Source organism: Symphalangus syndactylus, chromosome 17 (assembly GCF_028878055.3).
Source record: "Symphalangus syndactylus isolate Jambi chromosome 17, NHGRI_mSymSyn1-v2.1_pri, whole genome shotgun sequence".
In the NCBI taxonomy this organism is placed as follows: Eukaryota; Metazoa; Chordata; class Mammalia; order Primates; family Hylobatidae; genus Symphalangus; species Symphalangus syndactylus.
Genome location: NC_072439.2, coordinates 18,605,384 through 18,621,012, shown reverse-complemented (window position 1 = coordinate 18,621,012; position 15,629 = coordinate 18,605,384). Strand labels below are relative to the sequence as shown.

The window sequence follows — 15,629 nt, the reverse complement described above, 5'->3', positions numbered from 1 at the left end:
CAAAGATCTCTTGTTGCCCAGGCTGAAGTGCAATGGCATGATCTCAGCTCACTGCAACCTCCACATCCTGGGTTCAAGCGATTCTCCTGCCTCTGCCTCCTGCGTAGCTGGGATTACAGGCATGTGCCACCACGTACGGCTCATTTTGTATTTTTAGTAGAGATGGAGTTTCTCCATGTTGGTCAGGCTGGTCTCAAACTCCCAACCTCAGGTGATCCGCCCCCCTCGGCCTCCCAAAGTGCTGGGATTACAGGTGTGAGCCACTGCCCCTGGCCTGCAATAACAAAGATCTTTACATGTGGAAGTATGGAACAGAAGAGTCAAGGTCAGGGTGATGGGATGTGAGAAGACTCAACAGGCCATTGCAGGCCTGGAATATAGAAGGGGAATGGAATGTGGGCGGCTTTCTAGAAGACAAGAAAGCAGATTCTCCCCTCAAGCCTCCAGAAGAAACGCAGCCCTGCCTACCTTGATTTTTAGCCCAAGGACACCCATTTTGGACTTCAGACTTCCAAACCTATAAGATCATACATTTCTATTATTTGAAGCCACTGAGTTTGTGATAATTTGTTATAGCAGTAGTACAAAACTAACATGGTGAATTATTGGTAGGAGTGTGAATGAGCAAATGAAAGAGTGAACGTGAAGTCTAAAGCCACCCTGAGCACAGTGGCTCAACACCTGTAATCCCAGCACTTTAGGAGGCCAAGGTGGGAAGATTGCTTGAGGCCAGGAGTTCAAGGCCAGCCTGGGCAACATAGTGAGAGCCCACCTCTACAAAAATAGAACATTTAGCAGGTGTGGTGGTACATGCCTATAGTCCCAGCTACTCAGGAGGCTGAAGCAGGAGGATCCCTTGGGCCCAGGAGGTCGACACTGGAGTGAGCAGTGATTGCACCACTGCACTTCAGCCTGGGCAACAGAGCAAGACCCTGTCTATAATAATAATAATAATAATAATAATAATAATAATAATAATAATAGTAAACCACCCTCATCTTAAAGATGTAAAAACAAAGGTCCAGAAAGAGACAGGAGTGAGACTGGTAGTAGCCCTTGGTTGATGAGGCAAAAGTTGGGAAAGGGCTTAGAATGTCCAATAAAAGGTTATGCAAAGGTCAGATCTCAAACCTACCTCTGACCCTGGCATCTGTCCTGCTCAAACCCCCTCCCAACCTTCCCACCCTCAGATTAAAGTTCAGGCTTCTCAGCCTGGAGTTCGCAGACCTTCAGGCCAGCCCTGTCCAAAAGACCTTTCTAGAGTGATGCAGATGTTCTCTGTGCTGCCCAATACAGTAGCCACTGAGCAATTGAAATGCATGGCCAGTGTGACTATGGAAGTGAAGTTTACATTTCATTTCATTTCATTTTAATTAATTTAAATAGCCACCTGCACCCAGTGGTGATCACACTGAACAGCAGAGCTGCAAGGACTGTGCCTGGCTTTCTAAATCTGCCCCCAAAGCCTCTTCACCAAAGGCAGCAATGCTCTCCGGCAGCAGCCTCAGGCTGCTTACCACCTCCTGACCCATGCTGTGGCCTCTGCCTAGAGCACCATCCCATCCTCTGCCCCGATTCTCTCACAAGCAGCTCAATTCCCACTTAAATGTGGTGGAGCCTTGAAGGGGGTCCAGGGTTTGGGTGGGTTAAAATGTCCCTTCCTCCCATTCTACCTCCTAAATTAGGTGATGTAAAACTACAGTGGTGACATTTGTTATACAGCTACTTCTGGAAACCCTGGAGGAAAGGCACTATCCCTGGCCTGGGGACACTGAGGCTTCAGAAGAGAGACAGGCCTCATGGGTACCCAGGCCTCCAGCCACAAAGGGACAGCCAAGACACAGGTGTGGCTCAGAGGGCCAGAACAAGTTGAGGGGCAGTGCTGAGGGTCAGATTCCCAGTTCCCTGCCTCTTGCCAACACAGGGATAAGGGGCCAAGCAGAAGAGACAAAGAGTTCCCTCTCTACCAGATCTCTGATGAAGGTGCCCAGCATTCTTCCCCAGGTCCCAGGGAGCCTCTTAGAGTTTTGGGAGACTCCTGGGTGAGAATAGGCAGCTGCTCCAAACCAACTCATCTTTATTAAATGCATCTTCTGTGTGTGTGTGTGTGTGTGTGTGTGTGTGTGTGTGTGTGTGTAGCACATACTTCAGGCCTACGGCACCACCCCATAGAGCTGGTGAGGAAGTAACTTCTGCTTCTCGTTACAACTGTAGATCCATCGGGGACGAACAAATGCCAGGGAGGGGTTGTCCATCAGGGCCTGTAGGGTGGGGTGGAGTCCATATGGGAATGTGTCATCAAGGGGAGGATGGAGGAGATGCAAAGGTGTGCCAGGGTCTCCCATTCTCTGCCTCTTTGATACTCACCTCCTCAAAGCTGGGATCCCATTCCTGCGCCGTGATCACAAACTGAACCCGGTCGCTCATATAGTCCTCAAGCTCCCTGGCGGGAGAGAAGAAAAGAGGTAGAAGGCACATCAGGGAATCAGCACTGACATCCTACTCCCCAGCCACTCTCAATGGCTGTCCTCACACTGTCCCCACCTATGCCCCCTCTAGGCTGCCTGTGGTGCCTCCATTCTTCCATGTATCCATCTTGCCACAGCCACAATGACCAGAGCTCCCACAGTGGCTAATCCTCAGGCCGGCCCTTTCAGAAGCAGGGGTAGGGGTAGGGATCCTCGCCGTAGAGAAGAGGAAACTGAGGCGAGCAATGCATCCTGGGCTGCCAGCGGTGGGCAAGCTGACATTCGGATTCCATGGCCTGTGTCCACCTGCTGGGCATGGCCCTTCTCCATCCTCCTGATGGTCTTCTTTCCCACACCCCCACTCCACCCAGCAGGTCCCTGAGCCCTCCCCTGGATCCATCACCCCTTCCCCACCCCATTCCCTGGAGACTCACCCATTGAAGGCTGTGACGTATCGGATGAGTTTCCGCCGCTCGTCCCCAGGGAACTCCCCGTAAAGGAAGAAGTGCTTGCCCTGGAAGAAATCTGCAGGAGAGAAGGGGGCTAAGGTGAGCGTGAGGCCCCAGGAGTTCCCAGGCACCAGACAGGAGTGACGAGGCTGACCCAGCAGATGAGGAGAGGGCTGTCCACATGTGGGCGGGGATTGATGGCAGGCAGTGGCCCCTGCCCAGCAGCCTATCAGAGCCTTTTGGGGAGGTAGGTTGGTTGGTTGGTTGGTTTGCTTTAACAGTAGAAGATACAATGACTATTATTGTGATTTGTTTCTGACAGACAGGCTGGAGCCACTTCCCTCTCTCTTTTTTCTTTTTTCTAAGACAAGGGCTCACTCTGTCGCCCAGGCTGGAGTGCAGTGGCACGATCTTGCCTCACTGCAACCTCTGCCTCCTGGGCTCAAGTGATTCTCCCATCTCAGCCTCCCCAGTAGCTGGGACTACAGGCACATGCCACCACACCTGGCTAATTTTTAAACTTTTTGTAGAGAGACGGGGTATTGACATGTTGCTCAGGCTGATCTCAAACTCTTGGGCTCAAGCAATCCTCCCACCTCAGCCTCCTGAGTAGCCAGGACCACAGGCACACACTAGCCCGCTTGGCTAATTTTTAAAATTTTGTGTAAAGGCGGGGGCGGGGTGGGGGGGGTCTCACTATGTTGCCCAGGCTGGTCTTGAACTCTTGGACTCAAGCAGTCCTCCCACCTCGGCCTCTCAAAGTACAGGGTGAGCCACCGCGCCTGGCCTGCCTGGAGCCACTTAATGAGCTTAGTCCAGGCTGAAAACGTCAGTATCTGTCACTTGTTCACCTTTGCTCTCCTTTCCAACCAGTGCCTTTCTTGCTCTGACCTTTAGGGTGGCTCCTTCTTTCCATTTTAAAGTGACTCCCTAGGCCATCAATTTGCTGATGCTACTTTAGGGGCTTTGGAGAATCAAAGCATCTTCCTGCCCATCACCCACAAGGAACTGGGTGGAAATGGCTCTTCTGGAAGCCCCTGAACCAGACCTCTGCACAGCCCATGACTGTCTTTCCTCTGCTCCCTTCATTCTCGAAGAAGCTCTGCCTCCCTGCCCCTCATCCCACAACTCCCTGAAGAGTTTCCCCATTTCCTTTTGTTCTTATTCTTTTACACTGGAAATGCAAACACACAATGTGTGCAGACAGCATCCATGTCCAGAGTGATGGCTGATGTTAAAGCAAACACCGGTGTGTGCCCACCCAGGGCCTGACAGAGAGCAGTGCCCCTGTCACTTGTATGCCCGGCTTCACCCCAGACCAAAAGAATGGCACCTGGGCAAGTGAAGCACTAGCATGAGGGTAGGACCCTCACCCCTGACGTGAAAAAAAAGGAGGTCACACCTGGCACATGGCTGCGAGGGGAGTGGTCAGAACAAGAAATCTGGACGGAAGAAAAAGGGAAGTCACAGGATGCTGAAAGGAAAGGAACAAGCCTAGCAGAACCTGGAGGTGCTGAGCCGGGGAGTGGGTTGAGGAAGGAGAGGGGAGGCAAGACACCCGGGCAGCAGTGACCCCAGGGCTGGCCAGGGCAAGTCCCAGCTGAGAACTGAGAAGAGAAAATGCCGCTTCAGGAGGGATGGGGGGATTTCCCACCTGGGAGCTCAGGGACTGGCAGATCAGGAGGCTCCTGGTGTTCCTCGTCGTCTGTGTTCTCATCCGTGGAGCCTGCATACGGGTCTTCCCCGTTCTCCTCCTGGCCAGGGGGCGGTCTGTGTTCCTTCTGCTCAGCCACCCTGGGGGTGCCAAGAGGAGTAAGAGTGAACATGCAGGGCAGCCTCGCCTACACCCAAGGCCAGGGATACCCCAAACCCCAGCCCCAGCCCTACCTCCTCAGCTCATCCTCTGTGTCCCCAGAATCTTCCGCCCCGTTGTCCTGTCCTTCTGCAAGTAGAAGCTCAGTCAATGCAAGGCTGCCTTCTCTCCTGTGAAGACTGGCAGCTCTCCCAGTATGGCACAGACACAGGCATCTCATGCCCCCGGCCTCAACTGCCCTCCAGATCCAGTCATCTGGGCTCCCAGCCCCTCCTCCCTCTGATCCAGGAGTCCAGGCCCCAGTCCCTCCTCCCTCAGACCCAGGGGTCTAGGTCCCCAGCCCCTCCTCCCTCAGACCCAGGTGTCCAGGACCCAGCCCTTCCTCCCTCAGACACAAGAGTCCAGGCCCCAGCCTCTCCTCTCTCAGAGTCTGACCTGACTGTTCCCCCTCAATGTCTATATCTTCCTGGAGCACTGGTGAGGCTGCTTTGGTCTCTTCAGGGGTTGGGGGCTTCTGGGGTGAGCTGGGTCCAGCTGCCTGAGTGGGCTTGGTTTTGGTCTGGGGGCGCTGAGGAGGGAGAGTGAGTGGGTGAGGAGGGCAGGAACAGAGTGGGTGTGATGGGGGGGATACCTGCAAGAGGCAGGAGTGGGAAGTTTGGGGTGCCACAGCAGACCCATGTCATCCTCCCACTACACCCTCTCCCACTGGACAGGGGGCATCAGACCTTTTGAGGAAGCTTGGGGGCTTCATCTCCGCTGCCGCCGCTGTGAGAGGCCTCATCCTCCTCACTGCTGGAACCTGGCCCTGCCATGAGGTACCTAGGGGACAAATCGGGCCTCAGACAAACAGGCCCAAGGGAAGTGGGGAGGGCGTTCAGGAGGCAACAGCCATTGGCATTTACTAAATACTCACTCTAGTGGGCCTCATGGTCTTGCTCCCAGCCCATTCTCTCCCAGCTCAGGAAGGCCCCAATGAACCCAGTCAGCCTGGCCACCTGCCCTGCAGACCTGGGTACCCCCTTTCTTCCCCTCCCTGTTTTTTTTTTTTTTTTTTTTTTTGAGACAGAGTCCATTCCGTCACCAGGCTGGAGTGCAATGGCCTGATCTCGGCTCACTGCAATCTCTGCCTTCAGGTTTGAGCGACTCCCCTGCCTCAGCCTCCCTAGTAGCTGGGATTACAGGTGCACACCACCACGCCCGGCTAATTTTTTATATTTTTAGTAGAGACAGGGTTTCACCATGTTGGCCAGGATGGTCTCGATCTCCTGACCTCATGATCTGCCCCCATCGGCCTCTGAAAGTGCTGGAATTACAGGCATGAACCACCACTCCTGGCCTTTTTTCTTTTTTTTTTCTTCGAGAAAAGATCTCACTCTGTCACCCAGGATAGAGTGCGGTGGCATGATCTTGGCTCACTGCAACCTCCACCTCCCAGGGTTCGAGCGATTCTCCTGCCTCAGCATCCCCAGTAACTGGAATTACAGGTGTGTGCCACCACGCCTGGCTAATTTTGTGTTTTTTGTTTTGCTTTGTTTTTTTAAGTACATACGAGGTTTCACCACGCTGGCCAGGATGGTCTCGAACTCCTGACCTCAAGTGATCCACCCACCTCAGCCTCCCAAAGTGCTGGGATTACAGGCATGAACCACAGCACCCGGCATTCCCCTCCCTCTTGGGGAAGAAATGTCTCAATTCAGAAAGGAACGAAAAAACGAAAAATCAGAACTTTCCCCTTTAAGAATCAAAGTCAGTTTCTCGTTAGGAAAATACCCACCATTTAAGGGGAAAATCTCAAAGCAAACACATTTTAAAGACTACAATACTATAATCATGGTTCCTTAAGCCACTAACATTCCAGAAAAAGGATTTTCCTAGCTCTAACAGCAGTAGCAGGTTGACACTTACATGGGACTTCCTACATGCCAGGTAGCAAATACTGAGTCACTGAATCTTGACGTAGGTGCTATTTTGGCCCCATTTTACAGGTGAGGAGACTAAGGCACAGACAGATTATTTAATCTGCCCTAAGCCACAGGGAAGGTATGCAGACGCAAATGAATGTATTAGTTCCATTTTTCTGAGACATACATATTAAGACCCTTCTGCATTTAATTTGGTTGTTTTAAAGCTGGTGAAATGCTGTTTAGGTAAGTCACACTCATAAAACGGTGGCTACAGGAGATTCAGAGGATTTAAAATGTAGTAGTTCATTAACAGTCAATAGTAGGTTTACTTAACTTTTTCTTCAAAGTGCTCTATTCAAAGATTAAAAAAAACTAAATTTGTGCTTATTAGGTATGGAGAGTCATCCTCTTGGGGTCTTCCTTCTATAGTTGAATTTTTATTTTATTTTTATTTTTTGAGACAGAGTCTCGCTCTGTCCCCAGGCTGGAGTGCAGTGGCGTGATCTCGACTCACTTCAACCCCTGCCTCCCAGGTTCAAGGCATTCTCCCGCCTCAGCCTCCAGAGTAGCTGGGGCTACAAGTGTGCGCCACCACGCCCAGCTAATTTTTGTATTTTTTGGTAGAGATGGGGTCTTACCATGTTGGCCAGGCTGGTCTCAAACTCTTGATGTCAAGTGATCCACCCACCATGGCCTCCCAAAGTGCTGGGATTACAGACGTGAGCCACCGCACTTGGCCGAATTTTTATTTTTGAGATAAGGTCTTGATTTGCCACCTAGACTGGAGTGCAGTGGTGCAATCATGGCTAATTGCAGCCTTGACCTCCTGGGCTCAAGTGATCCTACCACCTCAGCCTCCCAAGTAGCTACAGGTATGTGCCACCACACCTGGATAATTTTTTTCATGTTTTGTAGGGATGGGGTCTCACTATGTTGCCCATGTCATATAGTTAATTTTATTTTATAAATGAGTACAAGCCAGAATTTTTAAAACTATAAAATGCTTTGTGAATTCTTTTTGTTAAGACCAGTTGCAAATCCAACACTGTCTTTTTCCCTTTTCTTTCATGCCCTACTTAAGCTCTCCCAGGCAGATAATAACCCAAATCTGGTTCCTTCTGCCCCAAATATAGCACCAGCCCATCCCCTCTTCTGTTCCTGAGGCCCCAGCCTACTCAGAGGTCCTCACCTGCAGCCTCCCCTTGACACTTCATCCCTCCCAACAGAGCCTGCCCCTGCCCCCATCAAATCTTCTGTGACTCCCCTCTGCTCACAGAGGAGGCTCCTGGAGCCAGATGGGCTTCAGAATTTTGAATCTTTCAGATTTCAGAAAGGCAAATGGCTGGTGTACAGATTGTTACATAAACTCCCAGGAGGGCCTGGGGGAGCACCCCATGATCAAACCCACTAATATTTCTGCAGTTAAGACCATGACACATTTAAGGGGATAAAAAAAGTCCACAAATAGCCTCACATTAGTTCAGGATGACTGCAGCGAAATGAGTTTGTGCTGAACCTAGAAAAGAACTTTCAGCTTCTAGAGATGTTTGGATTCCTGAATAACAGATGAGGGTTCTGTGAAGCTGCATGGAGCCCAGTGTGCAGGCCGGGCTCCAGAAGCCCCTTCTGACCTGAGCCCACCCACCTTACAGCCTCACTATCCCCCAAGGCAAATAATTTCTCAAATACACCAGGTACAGCTAACTTCTGAACACACTCAGGCCATGGAGTACAATCCAGTCTCCCCTCCAATCCATGGGCCTCAGATCTGAGCCTGCCTTTGCTCAGTCTAAAGCCTTCTGTGGTTCCTATTGTCCCAGTCCCATTTTTCCTGCCACTTCTTGCCCCCGTGTAAGCTCAGCCTCACCTACAACTCCAAGCAGACAACAGGCTGCCCTGACCTTGTCTCCTCTGCCCAGCATGTTCTCTGCCTCTGTTCAGCCTGAAAAACCTCCCCTGGACCTTGAAGACCCCTCGCTCTCTGCGAGCCACCCCGTGGGGTTTCCACTGCACTGTTACAACAATTCTGATCCTTCATCAAAGTGAGAAGCCTTCAAGGGCAGGGCTCGATGACTGGATCCTCAGCCTTGTACAGTCCAGCCTGACACCAAGCAGGGGCTTCTGGGACTCATTTTGGTTTTTGGGTTTTTTTTTGTTGAGATGGAGTCTCGCTCTGTCATCCAGGCCAGAGTGCAGTGGCACGATTTTGGCTCCCAGGTTCAGGCGATTCTCCTGCCTCAGCCTTCCGAGTAGCTGGGATTACAGGCGTGCACCACCATGCCCAGCTAATTTTTGTGTTTTTAGTAGAGACAGGGTTTCACCATGTTGGCTAGGCTGGTCTCGAACTTCTGACCTCAAGTGATCCGTCTGCCTCAGCCTCCCAGAGTGCTGGGATTACAGGCGTGAGCCACTGCACCAGGACTCACTTTGAATGAATGAATATGGACCCTAGCACTTGTTCTCCCACCCCTGAGTTTTTGCACAAACTACTCCTCCAGCCTTTTCTGATAAGCAGGCTTCACAGAGCCCTCTGTGACCTCCCAGGCAGGTCCTCCTTCCCTCATCTGGAGTACCCCAGCCCCTGCCCTGCTCCTCTCAGAAGTCTGCTGACTCTGGTCTGGGACCACCTGTGTTCTCTGCTGGCGGGCCCCAGTCTGACTCCCCTCCAGATCCCTGGCATTGCCCAGCACAGGATAAGAAGCAGGGTTGGTGTGTGTGGCCTCACCTCCGGGAGGGCAGCCGCCGACGCATGCGGTGACAGTCCAGCACCCACTCCTTACGCACGATGCGGCCTCCCAGGCCTAGGACCTGGCTGTACTTGGGGGTGTTGGCAAAGGCACAGCTGGTGGGGGGCAGAAGTGAGGATGCCAGTTAGGTGTGATCTGAGGGGCAAAGGGGAATGAGACCGGGGAGACAGACACAGAGAGAGAGAGAGAGAGACAGACAGACAGACAGATCATGAGATTGAGGTGGGAGAAACAAAAAGAGGTTGGAGACCGAGGGAGAGATGCAAAAATCAGAGAGAAGACAAAGGCTACAGAGTGCAGGTGAGAAAGAAAGTGAGTGAGAGAGAGAGAAAGCACACAGCATAGTGGACAGAGAGAAAGCACAAGGTGGAGGAGACACAGGGAGCTGGGGGAGAAACTGCAGCGGCACAGGGAGGGGGGCGCAAGCCTACATGAGGTGCGTGCTGTCCTGGGTCCAGTCTGGCCGATACTTGGCCCCAAGCTCTAGGGCCTTATCTCGCAGCTCGGAGCGGAAGGGGTTCTGGAAGCCACTCAGCACCACTACCACACCCTGAAGGATCTTCCCCAGCTCCTCTGGGCCAGCTCGGGCTCGTCTGGGCTCAGTGCCTTCTCCTCGGGGTTTGCCTGTCACTGCCCCCTGTGCTGGGGCAGGGACTGGGGCTGTGGCTGGGGTACGAGTGGGAGCTGGCACTGGAGAAGACAAAGAGTAGATTCAGTTAGCACCACTGGGGCTCAGCCCCCAGCCCCTCCTCCCTCAGACCCAGCAGTCCAGGCCCCAGCCCCTCCCCACTCAGACCCAGCAGTCCAGGCCCCAGCCCCTCCCCACTCAGACCCAGCAGTCCAGGCCCCATCCCCTCCTCCCTCAGACCCAGGAGTCCAGGCCCCCAGCCCCTCCTCCCTCAGACCCAGGGGTCCAGGGCCCAACCTCTCCTCCCTCAGACCCAGGGGTCCAGGCCCCCAACCCCTCCTCTCTCAGACCCAGGGGTCCAGGCTCCCAGCCCCTCCTCCCTCAGACCCAGGAGTTCAGGCCCTCAGCCCCTCCTCCCTCAGATTCAGGAATCCGGGCCCCCAGCCGCTCCTCCCTCAGACCCAGGGGTCCAGGCCCCCAGCCCTTCCTCCCTCAGATTCAGGACAGCAGGCTCCAGCCCCTCTTCCCCTAGGACACAGGAGCACAGGCCCCTATGGGAACAAGGGATCTAGTTAGCTCACATTTAGGTCTCTTGGGAACAGATGGCGACAGCTGGGCTGGTGGTTTGCTAGGGGTCTTCTTTTCTTCTTGGTTCAAATCCAACTTCCTCTTCCCTTTGGGAGACTCCTGAGGCTGAGGGGATGGGGATGGATTGAGGCCTCCAGCTTCTCCCCTCCTCTACCCCACCAAAGTCTGATGATTTCACCTTAGAGGTGCTGCCTACGGCCCTGGAGACTGGAGAGGCTGAGGAGGCAGCACTAGAAGCCTGGAGGGTAGCAGCTGCATAGCTGGGTCCTGCCGGGTCGCTGGCTGTGACTATGAAGGGAGAAAGTGGATCCAGGATGAGAGGGCTGAGCCCCAAGACCCTTTCATTCCTATCTATGGGACACAGAGTATTGTTGCCAAAACCCACCTGTGATCCAGGAGTCCCAGCCCCCAGACCTCTCATCCCTCAGGACACAAGAGGCCAGGCCCACCTTCCTCCCCCTGAGACCCAGGAGTCCAGGACTGCACTACCCTCCTCCCTCAGACCTAGGAATCTGAGCTCCAGCCCCCTCTACCCTCAGACCCACGAGTCTAGGTCTCAACCCTACTCACTTAGGGCCCCGGTTGTCAGAGCTCACCTGGGGATGTCTTGTTGATCCGGCTGAAGAAGAGAGCCCCCGGCCTCAGAGAGTTGGTGCTCTCATCCTCCTCCTTCACACGGAACTGGCCAAGCTTGGTCACTGTCACCTTCTAAGGTCCCGCAAGGTCAGTGTTATAGGTGGGCTGCTGGTGAGTGGGGGTGGAGAGGCAGGGAGAAGGCCATGGGGAGCGACGGGTACAGCTTACCTGGGACGGGGCCTCTGCCTCATCTTTGTCTGGGGGGCTATGAAACCGTACAAAACTCAAGCCAAAGGGGGAGTCCTGGGAAAGGAGGGGTGGGAGTCAGGGAGTCTGGCCCAAGGACAGAGGCCAGGCCCCAAGACCGTTTCACTCAGGGAAACCCCTTCCTGGCTCTTTCCCTCTCATGAACACCCATGTTGAAGGAGGGGCCCTGGTGATGGTGATGACAATTATAGCATTAAGCTGTTATGACTGAGCCCTAACTCTGAGTCTGGCTCCGAGCCCTTTTCACGCATTAGCTCTTTGAGCAATTGGCAGAGTCTACTGGGTGTCCCAGCGAATCCACTGCCCTATGCACAAAGTCCTGCCTGTGGAATGGGAGGGAGTGCTGCGTGCCACTTCCAGAACACCGAAGTGTTCCAGGCTCTCTCCTCTGCCAGCTGGATGCAGAGCCAGAAAATAGGAGAAGACTGGGTCCCTGCATGACCTCATAAGGAGAAGCCAGCTGACAGGCTAAACACTCCCCAGGACAGTTACCTGGGCAAGAAGCACACCTTTAGTGTGTGGCATCATCACCTATTCCAGTCTCACTGTTACCACAGCTTTTAGCATCCCTTAACCTACAGCAACCCTATAAGGATGAGGAAATGGAGGCCCAGAGAGCGTAAGTCATTTGCCCAAGATCACACAGCTAAAAAGTGGTATAGCCAGGACGTGAACTCAGTAATCAGACTCCAGATCTCCTGATGTTAACTACTAGGCCCACTCTACTAGGCCACCTCTCTAACAAGTCAGTTCCCCTCCTCCGATTCCCCTCTGAGATGCTGCAGTTCACCCTTCCTAGATTCCCTCAGGGAGATGAAACTTCTCATTACAGGAAAGATCCCAAACCCATTTCGGGGAACGCAGGGACCCAGCCTCCCCATAATCCCATGGGACACCAGCTGTCTACTCCTCCCAGCCCTGTGGGACTCAATATTGGCCCTTATTTCCCTCCTTGCCCAGAACCAAGGACTCTGCACCCTGGCTCCCACCCTAGGTACCTTGCTGTAGGGCTGGCTGCAAACAATTTTGACCCGGTCCCAGCGCTTCTCGGCGGCTGCCCGGACCAGTTTGTCAGGCCCAAACATGCGAACGCGGTTGGGGTTTGAGCCACTGCGGCTCTCGGAAGGGGACATGAAAGATGAGGTGACCAGAAGGACCTGGGTGGGAGAAGCCACAGTGCATGAGAACCAGGGCAGACTGGCTTAGATGAGAGCTTCTAGGGGCTGGGGAAGAGGTCACAGGGCCCACGTAGGGGACTGGGAGCCACTAGAATGTAGCTTGGGCCTAGATGTCTCCAGACCCTTTGTTTCTAGGCCTTGAGTCAGTCCTGCCCTGACACAGGCCCCAGAGGGATCTTTTTATCCTCCAGATGTGAGCGACCCTTATCTAAATTCTCCCATGGAGTCTTCCATATCTGGCAATACAGCGGGCTACATGTCCTAAGGAACTTTACCAGCAGAGAATATTCAGTAAACTGGCACAATATTCAAACACCTTTTGGAAACGCACAGGTGAGTCCGTGGAAAGGCAAGGGGAATTACTAGAGGCTGGAAATGAGAGAACAGAATCCAGAGAGTCAGGCGAGCTGCACTAAGTATTAAGTGATTGTTTCTCAGCTCAAACCTACCCTCTACAACTCATCTCTGTGATCTGGGCCCGCACTAGGCAAACCACGTTTCTGCTTCCCTAGCTGATCGTAACCAGGCTCCGCCAATAGGGGGAGCGAGAGAGAGAGGCTGCAAGACTGCAGGAGGGAGGAGGGCCCTGCTTCTCGTGCATTTGCAGATCCCGTGAGCATCACCCCCAGTTAAGTTTCTGCTGCTGCAGTGGTTCCTGCCTGCAGCAGATGAATCCAGTTTGCAGTGTCCCAATACCACCAGAAACAGCCACATTCAGCCCCTCTGAGCAGCCGGTGGGGAAGGAAGCCCTCCTCAAACAATCTGAATTTCAGCTCCTGGGGCCCCACCTCCAAGTTTCCAAACATCTACGTTTCAATAATTCCTGCCCCTTTTTTTTGTTCCCCCAACCCTGGGAGTGGTAGCTACTCCCTGCAGTTGCTTCTCCCTCATATCCTAGTCTTCTAGTAACACCTAGTTACTGGTTCTTTCTATCAAATTATCTGTTAAAATAACTGGTGTGGTTTTAGTCTCCTGGCAGGACCCTGACTGACCCGGCAGCACTAATGTTGGTAGTTTGTCGTGGTGCTGATCCCAGGTGGCAAATAACTTGATTTTATTTATTATTATTATTTTTTTAAAAGACAGGGTCTTTCTCTGTCACCCAGGCTGGAGTGCAGTGGTGCGATCATAGCTCACTGCAGCCTCGACCTCCGGGGCTCAAGTGATTCTCCCACCTTGGCCTCTGAGTAGCTGGGTCTAGAGATGCACGACACCACACCTGGCTAATTTTTTATTTTTTGTAGAGGCAGGGTCTTGCTATGTTGCCCAGGCTGGTCCTGAACTCCTGGCCTCAAATGATCCTCTCACCTCAGCCTCCCAAAGCTATGGAAGTACAAGTGTAAGCCACCATACCCAGCTAGAACTTGATCTTTAAGAGTTATGCACGTGGTGGTGAAAGAGAACAAGAGAGAAAACCTAGGCTCCAAGCAAGGGAGAGTGGCATCTCAGAGATCCTCACCACATTGCATAGAACTGAGGACTCCCCAAAGGCAACGCCCATACTAGTTACATGAAGGGGAAATGAGCCTGTGGAAAGAGTCCCTGGGAGGCCTGTCTGTCTTGGCCTTAGCTTGGGGGGACACCAAAGAAAAGGTGAAAATTCTTCTGTGGAGAACTACTCACAAGTCTGTTTTCTCAAGGAATTTAGAGTAGAAATTCATGTTAGCAATCTGCACTGAAAAACCCAAGCTGAGGCCAGGCGCAGTGGCTCACGCCTGTAATCCCAGCACTTTGGGAGGCCAAGGCAGGCGGATCACTTGAGGTTAGGAGTTCAAGACCAGCCTGGCCAGCATGGTAAAACCCCATCTCTACTAAAAATACAAAACTTAAGCCAGGCATGGTGGCAGGCGCCTGTTGTCCCAGCTGCTCGGGAGGCTGAGGCACGAGAATTGCTTGAACCCGGGAGGCGGAGGTTGCAGTGAGCTGAGATCGCACCATTGCACTTAAGCCTGGGGGACAAGAGGCCAGGAGTTCAACACCAGCCTGGCCAATATGGTGAAAATCCATCTTTACTAAAAATACAAAAATTAGCTGGACATGGTGGTAGGCACCTATAATCCCAGCTACTCGAGAGGCTGAGGCACAAGAATTGCTTGAACCCAGGAGTTGGAGGTGATGGTGAGCCGAGACTGTGCCACTGCACTCCAGCCTGGGTGACAGAGCAAGACTCTGCCAAAAAACAAAAAACGAAACAAAAAGACTGGGCACAGTGGCTTACGCCTGTAATCCCAGCACTTTGGGAGGCCAAAGCAGGCAGATCACGAGGTCAGGAGATCGAGACCATCCTGGCCAACATGGTGAAACCCCGTCTCTACTAAAAATACAAAAAATTAGCTGGGCGTGGTGGCGCGTGCCTGTAGTCCCAGCTACTTGGGAGGCTGAGGCAGGAGAATCACTTGAACCCAGGAGGTGGAGGTTGCAGGGAGCCAAGATCGCGCCACTGCACTCCAGCCTGGCGACAGAGTGAGACTCTGTCTCAAAAAAAAAAAAAAAAAAAAAAAAAGATGAATGCAGCCACTTTTGGTTGGGTATATTTTGTTACTGACTTAGTCTCTTTTCTAACTGACATGCTGTGAAATTTATAAAATTGGACAATAAAGCCTTTTGCTGAAAAAAACAGAACATAACTATAGCTCTCTTTGTGCACAGCTGATTGTGCAAAGGAAACAAGAAAGACAATTATACAGAAGGGAAGCTTTCTTCCTGACCTTGACTATACTTGTTTATAAAAGGCCTGATTTGGAGCTGACAGGGAAGCCACATTTATCATCTGGTGACTAACATGGGAAAACCCCATCCTACTAAATACAAAAAAAACAGCCAAGCATGGAGGCACAGGCCTGTAATCCAAGCTACTTGGGAGGTTAAGATGGAGAATCGTTTGTACCTGGGAGGCAGAGGTTGCAGTGAGCCGAGATTGCACCACTGCACTCCAGCCTGGGCAACAAGAGCAAAATTCTGCCTCAAAAAAAAAAAAAAAAAAAAAAAAAGGAGGGAGGGAGAATGGAAGG

At 52.6% G+C, this 15,629-nt stretch overlaps 1 protein-coding gene across 4 annotated transcripts in view; it reads right to left on the bottom strand.

Moving 5' to 3' along the window:
• Nucleotides 1–2,060: 2,060 nt before the first annotated feature.
• Nucleotides 2,061–15,629, bottom strand: part of XRCC1 (X-ray repair cross complementing 1) — a 37,410-nt gene continuing 23,841 nt past the window's right edge. For 3 of the 4 annotated variants that reach the window (XM_063620956.1, XM_055249317.2, XM_055249314.2), the window contains 14 exons: nt 12,439–12,597; nt 11,402–11,476; nt 11,194–11,305; nt 10,776–10,885; nt 10,591–10,702; nt 9,813–10,071; nt 9,360–9,476; nt 5,456–5,549; nt 5,166–5,298; nt 4,805–4,859; nt 4,572–4,711; nt 2,903–2,993; nt 2,368–2,443; nt 2,061–2,261 (listed from right to left, as the gene is read on the bottom strand). In XM_063620956.1, coding sequence (XP_063477026.1) covers nt 2,154–2,261; nt 2,368–2,443; nt 2,903–2,993; nt 4,572–4,711; nt 4,805–4,859; nt 5,166–5,298; nt 5,456–5,549; nt 9,360–9,476; nt 9,813–10,071; nt 10,591–10,702; nt 10,776–10,885; nt 11,194–11,305; nt 11,402–11,476; nt 12,439–12,597 — 1,641 coding nt within the window. In that variant the 3' untranslated portion in view covers nt 2,061–2,153. The remainder of the gene's footprint in view (nt 2,262–2,367; nt 2,444–2,902; nt 2,994–4,571; nt 4,712–4,804; nt 4,860–5,165; nt 5,299–5,455; nt 5,550–9,359; nt 9,477–9,812; nt 10,072–10,590; nt 10,703–10,775; nt 10,886–11,193; nt 11,306–11,401; nt 11,477–12,438; nt 12,598–15,629) is intronic. The other variant, XM_055249313.2, reaches the window with a different exon arrangement.